Source organism: Tigriopus californicus, chromosome 5 (genome assembly GCF_007210705.1).
Source record: "Tigriopus californicus strain San Diego chromosome 5, Tcal_SD_v2.1, whole genome shotgun sequence".
NCBI lineage: Eukaryota > Metazoa > Arthropoda > Copepoda > Harpacticoida > Harpacticidae > Tigriopus > Tigriopus californicus.
This window is the reverse complement of record NC_081444.1, coordinates 14,811,470-14,821,818: the sequence shown is the minus strand read 5'-3', so window position 1 is coordinate 14,821,818 and position 10,349 is coordinate 14,811,470. Positions and strand designations below refer to the sequence as shown.

The 10,349-nt window shown below is 40.7% G+C and overlaps 3 protein-coding genes across 3 annotated transcripts; 2 read left to right on the top strand and 1 right to left on the bottom strand.

Annotated features, from left to right (window-relative positions):
- Positions 1 to 515: 515 nt before the first annotated feature.
- Positions 516 to 4,540, bottom strand: LOC131880390 (long-chain fatty acid transport protein 4-like). Its single transcript, XM_059227018.1, has 11 exons — positions 4,048 to 4,540; positions 3,775 to 3,993; positions 3,469 to 3,639; positions 3,235 to 3,413; positions 2,969 to 3,165; positions 2,787 to 2,887; positions 2,577 to 2,718; positions 1,906 to 2,021; positions 1,720 to 1,845; positions 1,493 to 1,649; positions 516 to 1,069 (listed from the first exon to the last, which is right to left on the bottom strand). Exons 1-11 carry the CDS (start codon positions 4,279 to 4,281, stop codon positions 783 to 785), a joined length of 1,929 nt encoding a protein of 642 aa, XP_059083001.1. The 5' UTR covers positions 4,282 to 4,540; the 3' UTR covers positions 516 to 782.
- A 284-nt stretch (positions 4,541 to 4,824) lies between these two features.
- On the top strand, positions 4,825 to 5,820 carry LOC131880396 (beta-crystallin A1-1-like). The gene is made up of 3 exons (XM_059227024.1): positions 4,825 to 5,157; positions 5,242 to 5,447; positions 5,543 to 5,820. The coding sequence occupies exons 1-3, from the start codon at positions 4,885 to 4,887 to the stop codon at positions 5,781 to 5,783; spliced, it is 720 nt and encodes a 239-aa protein (XP_059083007.1). The 5' UTR covers positions 4,825 to 4,884; the 3' UTR covers positions 5,784 to 5,820.
- Positions 5,821 to 8,084: 2,264 nt separating this feature from the next.
- On the top strand, positions 8,085 to 9,782 carry LOC131880398 (beta-crystallin A1-like). Its single transcript, XM_059227025.1, has 3 exons — positions 8,085 to 8,455; positions 8,683 to 8,888; positions 9,443 to 9,782. The coding sequence occupies exons 1-3, from the start codon at positions 8,183 to 8,185 to the stop codon at positions 9,657 to 9,659; spliced, it is 696 nt and encodes a 231-aa protein (XP_059083008.1). The 5' UTR covers positions 8,085 to 8,182; the 3' UTR covers positions 9,660 to 9,782.
- The last annotated feature ends 567 nt before the right edge of the window (positions 9,783 to 10,349 follow it).

Here is a 10,349-nt window from a genome sequence, read left to right as displayed (position 1 = left end):
TGAAATAAAGTGACAGTGTGTTGGCATAAAGGAGCAGTTTTATCTTTTTCCAGCCCTGTTCAATGCTACTAGGTTACAGATTGTTGCAATTTAATCCCATAAGCTCTTTGAATTCAAAAAAAATAAAACTGCAATCTTATTGTTCTATGTGGAGGTGCCATTTGATTAGTAAAAGAGAACGGTCCGGGTGCTTCGAAATGATGTGAATCTAACTAAGTGCCACGTTCCACCCTGAGAGTAAATATTGGTTTGGTCTAAATGGTACTTCAATCAATAGTAGGCAGTTCCTGATTACTCCAATGCTGACGAGCATGGAAATTGGACTTCGAGAGAAAGTTCCATCCCATAATATGAGGACACGTGGCTTTTCATGGATCATGCATATTTTATGCGAACCAGCCTCGCTTTGCTTTGAATTAGTTGGTCCTTTCAAGTTGTGAAAAGGAGGTCTCATCTTCGAAGCGCGTCCTCCTTCCCTTCGATTTGTGATGAAAATGGATTCAAATGCGTTCATGTACGTGACCATGGGAGTGGTTTACGTGGTTTTATTCATCGTGATTGGCTCGTATTTGGTATTGAAACAGAGAAGAAACGAAAACCAGATCCCCAAAGAGGAGTTCTTAACCAAAAGTGATGAGAAAGAAGAGCCCACGGATGGCAATCGGAAACGAGTCCGCTTGGACAACATTCAACATATCAGCGAGGATTCCAAGGAGCCTTTGGAGCCCAATGAGGAACAGATTAATGGGGACAAGAAGGAAGATTAGAGACATTTTTCCATTTCATTCAGGTTGATAGAGTTTTGACGCGAGGGCTCCTGTTTGCAATTGAAGCCAAGTGTCCGTATCCAATAATTTATAACTAAATTTACTCGAATTCCGGAAATAAATGGCGTCCTTGATTTGAGTCACATCGTAGCCTTCGGATTTTAGGCCTTTCTTCATCAATTTGTAAGTACCGGTCAAGTCGAGGTCCTTGAGTATTCGAATGAAAAGAGGCTGCGCATATTTGGGCAACCTCTTCCGCATGGCCTCCTCCAAAGGTTTTAATTCCACAGTACCATAAGGATCTAATGCAAAAAGTTGATAAGGTTCTGAAGTAACAGTTCATAATTGCGTGTCTGCGATGGACCCGCGTTAGCTTTCGATAGCAAATATGTATGGTAAGTATATATTGACCCAACTCTTCTAGACGAAAAATGAGTTAAAACAAATTATTAACCCACAGATGGAGGCAGGTCATTGACAATGAGAAAGCATAGGTTGCGTGAATGAGAGAGGAATGGTTAGTCCACCTTATAAGTCAAATTGATATTCACGCGATCCGACTCATTTAACTGAACGTGTTGGTGTCTAGCTTAGAAATTCAGATGAGCTATGAAAGAGTGGATCCTGAATTATTATAAAACTCAGAAAAAATTGACAAATTTCATTTTAAAAAACGATTATCGCCCACGCTATTACCTTCCAGTCTTTTACATGTCATAACTTACCATGAATTGCAGCCATGCCAGCTTTGCCTTCAGTGCCGGGAATTTCAACACCATATACTGCCACTTCTTGGTGGCCAATTAGTTTACTAATGATTGATTCCACCTCCGCCGTAGACACATTTTCGCCACGCCAACGGAAAGTGTCCCCAGTTCGATCCTGCAACGAGAGGTTCCCATGTACTGTCCAGTAAATTGGCCCGAATCATTGGTTCCAACCCAAAACTTGCCTTGAAGAAAAGCCATCCATGATCGTCCATCACCAAAATATCACCGGTTCGGAATCCAACATCCCCTTTCTTCCAAATATTTTTGAGCATCTTTTTTGACGTTTCCTCGGTTTTTCCAACATACGCCTATGAAAATTATGATTACTTTTGATATTCTTTCATCGTCATTTCAGGCGACTTATTTACTTTGAACTTGTCAGGACCACCCCGATCGTCATCTCTCACTTTCCCCACCAACTCGCCAGCTTCATGAGGTCCACAGCGGATACATAGTCCTGTTTTGGAGCTACGAATGGGCTCCCCTGGAATTTAACATACGACAATCAGTTGTCTACTTTATTACGTATTCTGAATGTTGTGCCGCTTTGTCCTTTTTGGTTTGGCCTGCAACATATGTCATTCAAAGCTATAAAACAGGAACGTTACAATTGGCATCTGTTCCTGCCTCCTAATGAGAACAAGGGTATCAAAATCCCTCGGGCTTCTTCACCGCCACTCGAAGTATGATTCACAATTGTTCAAGCTGAAACATTTATGATTCTTATTCAGCTTTCTATTCATATGATATCTGATCCACCAACCAATGACAGTTGGCCGATATGGCTGACTCCATTGTTAAAATTGACCTGCGAGGATGTGAAGGTGCTCTCACAAACATTCGTTAAGCTTATAAGGACGCTATACTTGACCCAAAAACCTAGCAAAACATTGATAAGCTTTTTTTCAATTATTTCATAACCCATTCATATTAGTAGCAAGGAAGTCTGCACAAAAAATCTTTTTCAAACCTGCTGAACCATGAAGCAAGGCTTCAACGAACTATTTTAGGTCGTGATATTACTCTAGATGTATCTTACCTGTTTTGTCGACTTTTATGAGGCCGAATGGCATCACATCAAAAAGTTGGGAAATAAATCCAATTGAACCTTCCTTATTTCTAATGTTCATCACGCCCACTGTTCCCTCTGTGGATCCATACATTTCCACAATCTTTGGGATCTGAAAAGACAGCAATTGCAAAGCATTGGCAATAAAAAAACATAGCAATATAGTTCTTATTGCATTACCTTAAACCGTTTGACGAACTCGGGCCAGATTTGTCGCCCAAGACCAACTCCAAACATAAACTTGACTTGATGTCGACTTTCTTCGTCGCATTTTGGAGTCCCTGAAACACTCCAAATAATACATTTGCTCCATGAGCTATTTACTTTAGCAACGCCTGCTTGTCAAAATAGCGGTGAAATACCTAGGAGAAAGCGGCACATCTCTCCAATATATTGGGCACAAGTGGCTTCGTATTGGACGCAATCTTTCCAAAAATGTGTGGCAGAGAATTTACTCCTCAAAAGTAGAGTCGCCCCCGACAAGATAGTGACCCCAAGGGCCATCCATTGGCCAGAAGAATGATACAGAGGAAGGGTGCAGTAAATGCGATCCGAAGAACTGAAATGTAATGTATGACCCTTGGACGGTTCATTTTTGCTCCCGCGTCTAGAAGAAATCTGATCATACCTTATTCCGATTCCATGGATACCAAGCGAGGAGCCCAAAATATATCTAGAATGGTCGCCATAAGCGGGTTTTGGTAACCCGGTGGTTCCAGAGGTATAAATATAAATCAAGTTGTCAGTCCAATGGAGGTTTTTTGTCTCGGACACACTCAAGGGCGTTTTGGGGCTGTCACTTAGGCCCTAAGAAAGCTCCGGTCATTTCAGTGTTTCGATTCAATATCAGAGAATTCTTTACCAAGTCGAAGTCTTCACCGAACTCGTTAAAATGTCTGGAGAGGTCAGACACGAAAAATCGAAAATCGGGTCCAAATTTTCCACTTGTGGCTAGGCTCTTTAATCCTTCTCCCAACTCGGCATTGAATATGCAGGCCTTAGATTTAGCCACCCTGACACTCTCCTCCAACGGCTGAAAATGAGTCCAAAACTGGATTATTATTCGACTCTTTCAGTGCTGAAATATCCCTTTTAATGGTTTCGATGCTCATATCTTCTATTGGATTGGAGTGATTGACTCATTCGAAGTTGCGATCATTTTGCTTACCTCTGCATTGAGATTGGTATTGATAAGAGCACCAGTGACGCCAACTTTAGCCATGCCCAGCATAATTCCAATGAATTTGGGCTGATTCACCATAAACAACGCGATCACGTCTCCCTTGCGAAAGCCTTGTTTTAAGAGAAAATTAGCCACCTGATTGGAGTACTCGTCCATTTCTTTGAATGTCCAAGTCTCTCCTGTTTCCACTTGAACAACCATTGCCTGAAATATCATTTTGAGACAGGTGGTTTCAGTTCGGAACATATTCTATCCTACCTTATCTGGATAGCTTTGAGCACTTTGGGCAAACAAATCCGGAACGGTGACATTGTTTCGTTGAGCTGATTTTACTTTGCTCAAGACCCTGCCTAATTTCCAAAATGAGCTCAAATCCCTGCCCAAGGTATTGAAGGCCAAGCTGAAGTTGGGATACTCCACTAAGGCTCCGAGACCAATGCCTGTCCACAAACCATACTGGTAGATCTTGGGGTCAATTGAAGGCCACGACATCTTGACACATGCACCCCTGACCGAAAGACTTAGGGAGATATCAAAAGTAGAATTGGTGGCTCAAAGTCCAAACATGATAAGGCCTTCAAGTTGTACTAGTGACAGAAAAGTCTATTTTTCTATCTCGAGACGTTCTTGAACCCAACTAAGTTAGCAACAAGTCATGACCCTGCACATTTTACAATCGATGCGAATGTACGGTTTAGGTATTCCAAAAACGGTCGTAAGTTTAAGACCATTCAATGTATTTTCAATTCTTAATAAGCTCTTAATAAGCTCTTAATAAGATTTAGAATATTCTACATTTGAGGTGAATGATTGATGTTGATTTTGGCAAGCAACAAATGCCTAGGTGGCACTTTATAATTGATTGGCTTGCACACGGACGGATCCGGGAAATAATCTCTGAAGCGTTGCAAAAGTTCTAAAGAAATAGAGCATTTCTCATGAAGGCCAACGTGCTAAGATGTATCAGTCATTGCATATGTTTATTTGCTCAAATCAATTTTTCTAGAGAATACAAGCCAATCAGTCCATATAACTTGAAACAACTCCTAGTCCATCATCAGTGTTGGCTTTGAATTCATTAAGAACGTTGTCATCATGAAAGTCCTATTTGCTGTTCTTGCTTTGGCCACGGTGGCCTTAGCCGCCAAGAAATCTCGAATGCATCCCTATTCGGCCAAATCCAACCAAGCGGAGAACCAATATCTTGATTGCTATGACTATTCTGGACAAGGTGGAGCCAATATCCGGATCACCGATTATATCGAAAACCTGGCCCAAGCTGGATTCGATAACATGGCCAGTTCTTGCTGTTTCAACGGAGTCTGGATGCTCTACGACGAGCCCAACTACAACAGCCGAAACTTGGAGGTAAAGTTCGATTTTAAGCCCAGTAATATTAACAGAGATAATACTGAGCATCTATAGTTATTCATTGTGAAACTCGATTTCTAGGCTGCCAGTTACTTCGGATGGGGAGAGAACTATTGTGACGATTTCAATCCTGACATTGACAACAAGGCTTCCTCCGTGAGATTCTCCGGAGCTCCCGATGGCTACAAGTACGACACCATCAACTTCTATGAGGGCAAATTCTTCATGGGACAAGAGCAATACTTTTATGACGACGCTCCCCAATTCAACTATGACAACTTGGGCCGGTAAGAAGCGAGCATTTTTTTGACCAGATCTGGCTTACCCCGCCAGAAATGTGAGGAGCTTTCATCATCGATTCATTTTATCACCTGTGAATTAGATCTGTGATCGTGACGGGATGCTCGCCATGGACCATTTACCAATATGACAACTACCAAGGATACAGCTTGTGCTTGTATCCCGCAGACACAAGCCAATGCTACCCCAACTTCTACGCTCAACCTTCAGATTTGGGATTCTTGTCCGATCAAGTGTCCAGTACCCGCAAGGGATGCTTCTCAAAGAACATTGTCTATGGCAAGACCATGGAGCCATCAGTTATTTACTCTAGTCTTGATTAAACAAAGACCTAGCAATAAAATCAATTGCATTTGTACATGAACATGTAAGTCTATTTGGTTTAGAGCACCAAGGGAACCACCTCAAATTGTAGGTGTTCGTTCTTGTTTTTGTTGCTGCCAACATGTACCCCCTGTGCTCGTACGTTAGGTTCTTTTGTGAGTGCAAAGTCTTTGTCCCTCAAGGAGGCCGCCATTATGTTCTTCAAATGATAGTGGTTGATGCTAAATGTAAAGTCAAGTTTGGGATCTCCAAAGGTGTGGACGAGTCTTGGCAACAACCACACGTTGATTTCAAAAAGTACATGAGCGTCGTTCTGCTCATTTCTCATCGGTATGAAAATTGAGGACGAAAATTTTCATGAATATGTTCTTGGTTGTTTTCAAAAACCATAACATTCAGCTCCCTATGGCTTTAATTTCTCACTTGGTTTTGCATGGCTGAGTAGTGGTTGATGACTAGATGTTTACTTTAGAGAGGTGCAGGTATTTATACAGAGATATGGAACTATGGAGAATAATGAGTGATGGGATAAAGTGAGCATAAGAGAGAACTATGGATGACTAGAAAGCGAATACAACATCTCCCTTCCCCGCGCAGTACGTGCACCGATCTACAATGAAAACTATGACTAGAAGTGTTAACATTGACTATACATCCAGGGAAGTAAGATCTCCCGGGCTTTTGTCCATTGAGGCAGGCTTTCGTCCAGTATGGTGGGCTCTTGTCCAACTTGGTGGGCCGTCGTCCAGCAAGGGTGGCTCTCGTCCAGTATGATGGGCTCTCGTCCAGACATTGAAACAAGGAAGGTAGTATTGTCAGCCCCTTTGTCCCAAGAATTCATCAACTACAGGGATGGATGTTTTTAGGTGTGAATGACATTAATCATACATTATGCGCCATGAGACCATCCAAATAATTCAAAACTTTTGCAAATGAAATTTGCCAATTCGAACTTATTGTTAGACCAAATATTATATAAAGTCTGAAAGGTAATAAATAGACGAATTATAACCTTACACTTTAATAGTACTGGGGTTTAAATTCCTTGCAGCGGTTAGAAAAACCCATGAAAAAGCAAGCCAAAAACAAAAAAAAAATCGTACGTTCAAGTTAAAAAGCTCTCCAGGTAGACGTCACAAATTGGTTCCAAAATTGACATATTTTCCTGTGAAGAACGCTCTCTACCCAAAAACTAGATTACGGCTTTTGTAAATTGTGGTGGCCACATGCTTCTAGTTCAAACATTTTCAATGAGTACAAGTTTGAACCCAAATCTGAAGATGCTTATCATCAAATAAGGGAGTAACTTATTCTTTAGAACTCTTTTTATGGCCCATGATATCAGTTCGGATGACATTGCCCAACCCTGTATGCAAAGGCAGGGGATGAAATTGAAGTTATCTTGAGTTCCCATCTAAGTTGGCGTCTAAAAGCTTCCTTGAGAGAAAGGTCAGAGAGGAGAATCGAACCGGAGTCCTATCTCTTTCCAGGAAATTGAGCAAACCACTGCATTACGTGTTCTCCCGAAACCTACATGTTAAGTTAACATTCAATGTCTTGTTCGAGATGGAAAAGAATCAAGTGGACCACCTCTTTCTTTGGCATTGGCCATGCATTAATCAACTGCGCTACAACCATCTTCCCTCATCTAGTTGATCTTTTTTTTTATCCTTAGGATGAAGATATTTCATCCAATATTTTTTATCACACTTTAAACAATGGTTTTGAAATGAATTCTATATTAAAGTGTGGGAAGAACTTAGAAACATGACAAATGCTTCAATTTTTCAATTTTCTCCCAAATTGAAACTCCAACCTTGATTTCCCACAGAGAACTTTGGCCTTTCTCAGTAATCTCTAGTCAATTAAGTGATGACCAGGTCAAGCCGATTTCTTATCATTCACGGACCACTAGACCTGGACTTGGACTCATAACTCTTTGTTGCCACACACTTTGGATGGAAATAAATACCGAACCTTTTTACGAAATACACAAAACGTTAGATTACTGCAAGGTACTCGTATATGAAGATTACTGCAATAAAGGGCAAATCAAATCAATTTTATATTGTTTAAGTTGCTCCCCGTATCCTGATTGTTTTGAAGCATAATTTAGGAGCAGATTTGGCCAGATCGATTTGTTTGTCATAATACTTCAAGCACCTATTTTCTTATGAAGGGAAATCTTCGAAAAAATAATGACTTTTTATTTATGTGACATGTTCATTTACAAGTGGTCCGTGAGAGATTGTAAGATTTGACCTGTGTAAGAAAAGAGCATCACAGATTCGTTCACTTATTTACAAGCATCGGTGGATTGATTCTCCATAAAGACGACCTCGCTCAACAGATCAATAACTCCCTCAATCATCTCTACCAGATAGATCTCAAATCTTTTATGAAGGTCTTTCTCTTCCTTTCGACCTTGGCAGTCACGGCCTTGGCTTCTAGCAGACCTCCATTCTTTCCCCAAGTCACAAGATCTAACCAGCAAGAAAATCAAGAGCTACAATGCTACGAATTCCCATCCTATGAAGGGATTGCATATAGATTCAATGACTATGCTCCCAGTTTGTCTCCTTTCGACTTTGACAACGTGATCAGCTCCTGTTGCTTCAATGGAGTTTGGATCCTTTACGACGAGCATGATTATAACAAGAACGATTTTGGTGTAAGACATTTAAGAAAATGGCTTTGTTTGTTTTGTTTTGTTTGTTACGAAGTCAGATGGCAGCTCACTCGCTCGGCCTGACATCTGATTTTGGGTGTCCGATTTTTTTTGCGGACTTCTTTACCGGTGCTGGGATTGAACTATTGAGGGATATTCCCGCTTCATTGTAAATTGGCTTTTCAAGGGTCTAGCCTTTGTTTTTAAAACATTTCTGTTTTTTTATACAGGCTGCAGTTTATAGCGGATGGGGTGAAGGGGCTTGCTTCACGTTTGACGCCACCTTTGACGATAAAGCTTCCTCCCTTCGGTTTGCTGGGGCTCCGGATGGCTACAAACAAGACACTATTAACTTTTACGAAAGCAAATATTTCATCGGCGAAGAGCAATACTTTTATGACGATGCTCCCCAATTCAACTTCGATAATTTTGGCCAGTGAGTACTTATATATCTCATATTCCCGCAATTATGTCGCATTGCTTCAATCGTTATTGGAAAAGAACACCAAGCCTTTAACGAGTTACCATAGATGGCGCTGCGTATATTTGGACATAACATAAGTTGTGTTCAATAGTGCCCTGCACTATAAATATTTCTATTACAGTGCACGAGCGTAAACTCGCTAACATGAATCTGTGCCAATTCAAGGTTGGCCTGTTGCCTTTGATCATACCATTTATCACTCTTAAAGGTTTTGGGCACTGAAACAAGAGCCTATTTTAAACATTCTTGCCCAATCTTGAATTCATCTTGTGACTAACCAAGATGTGCGTATGATTGTGAGACTTCACAACTCAATTGAATCATAATTAAAATTTGCGAGACTCTAAATCAAATGAAAAATAGGGTCCAAACACCAAAGTATGGATTTAATCAAGTAAATTTGATGTTATTCAAGCTCTATTTTTGCAAATGTTTGCCTTGTTATGGCGCCATCTGTGGGCACTATGTAAGAATTTGATTTAACGTCACAATGGTTTTCTCTCCAGATCTGTGATTGTGACTGGATGCGCTCCGTGGACCATTTATGAATATGACAACTATCAAGGCGAATCCATCTGCTTGTACCCAAGTGATACTACGGAATGTTATCCCAGTTTTTACGCAGAACCAACTGATCTCGGATTCCTGGCTTCCCAAGTGTCCAGTGCTCGGAAAGGATGTTTTTCCAAGAATGAAAAGAAAGGCAAAGCAACTTTCCCATAGTTTGTCACATTTTTCAATTTCCCACGGAAACTGTTAGTTCAAGAATGTAACTTTCACGGCAACAACCGTTGCTCAAATGTGGTAAATATGTGTTGTAATAAAGACCGATAGAGGAAACTTGTACTTGGAAATGTGTATGATTAAAAGGGGTGTCATTAATGCAGACAATTTGGTTGAGAAAAATGTCAAGCCACGGACTTCTACAAATGTGGATTAATGATTATTTTTCAAAACTTTGGATCTGAGCGGCTCTGCTGCTTTTTTCAAAGTAATTGTTTAAAAACAAAACATCTGTCTTTCCTTTTTTCTAACCGCTACAGGGAATACAATCACTAGTAGTATTAGAGTAAAAGGTTAGAGTTCGTCTATTTATTGCCCTTTAAATCTTTATACAGTATTTGGTCTTGAATTTGAGTTGGCAGACCGAGCTAGTCCTTGAATGTAGGGTTGATCTGGAATGCGATCTAAAAATTTGTCCCAGTCTGACTTGAAAGATGCTACCGGATCAATTAGGCCTACGTATTCCCTACGAATATTAGAGGGAAGCAAAGTAAACAATGAAGGAGCCCGAGAAAGAAGAGAAGTGGACTTCATTGTTCGAACTAGCCTGGATTCTCGAGGACTTGAAGGTGCTCTCAATACGCACATTAAGCCTCTACTGTCACTAGAATTGACCCTAAATCTTGGGTT

Excerpts from the sequence above, each read along its gene's own strand:
- LOC131880390 (XM_059227018.1), bottom strand. The coding sequence starts at position 4,281 with ATGTCGTGGCCTTCAATTGACCCCAAGATCTACCAGTATGGTTTGTGG. Across the intron at positions 3,640-3,774 it reads ATACCAATCTCAATGCAGAG|CCGTTGGAGGAGAGTGTCAG; the intron begins GTAAGCAAAATG and ends ACTCATTTTCAG. Across the intron at positions 1,070-1,492 it reads TGGCATGGCTGCAATTCATG|ATCCTTATGGTACTGTGGAA; the intron begins GTAAGTTATGAC and ends TTTTTGCATTAG.
- LOC131880396 (XM_059227024.1), top strand. The coding sequence starts at position 4,885 with ATGAAAGTCCTATTTGCTGTTCTTGCTTTGGCCACGGTGGCCTTAGCC. Across the intron at positions 5,158-5,241 it reads ACAACAGCCGAAACTTGGAG|GCTGCCAGTTACTTCGGATG; the intron begins GTAAAGTTCGAT and ends CTCGATTTCTAG. Across the intron at positions 5,448-5,542 it reads AACTATGACAACTTGGGCCG|ATCTGTGATCGTGACGGGAT; the intron begins GTAAGAAGCGAG and ends CCTGTGAATTAG.
- LOC131880398 (XM_059227025.1), top strand. The coding sequence starts at position 8,183 with ATGAAGGTCTTTCTCTTCCTTTCGACCTTGGCAGTCACGGCCTTGGCT. Across the intron at positions 8,456-8,682 it reads ATAACAAGAACGATTTTGGT|GCTGCAGTTTATAGCGGATG; the intron begins GTAAGACATTTA and ends TTTTTTATACAG. Across the intron at positions 8,889-9,442 it reads AACTTCGATAATTTTGGCCA|ATCTGTGATTGTGACTGGAT; the intron begins GTGAGTACTTAT and ends TTTTCTCTCCAG.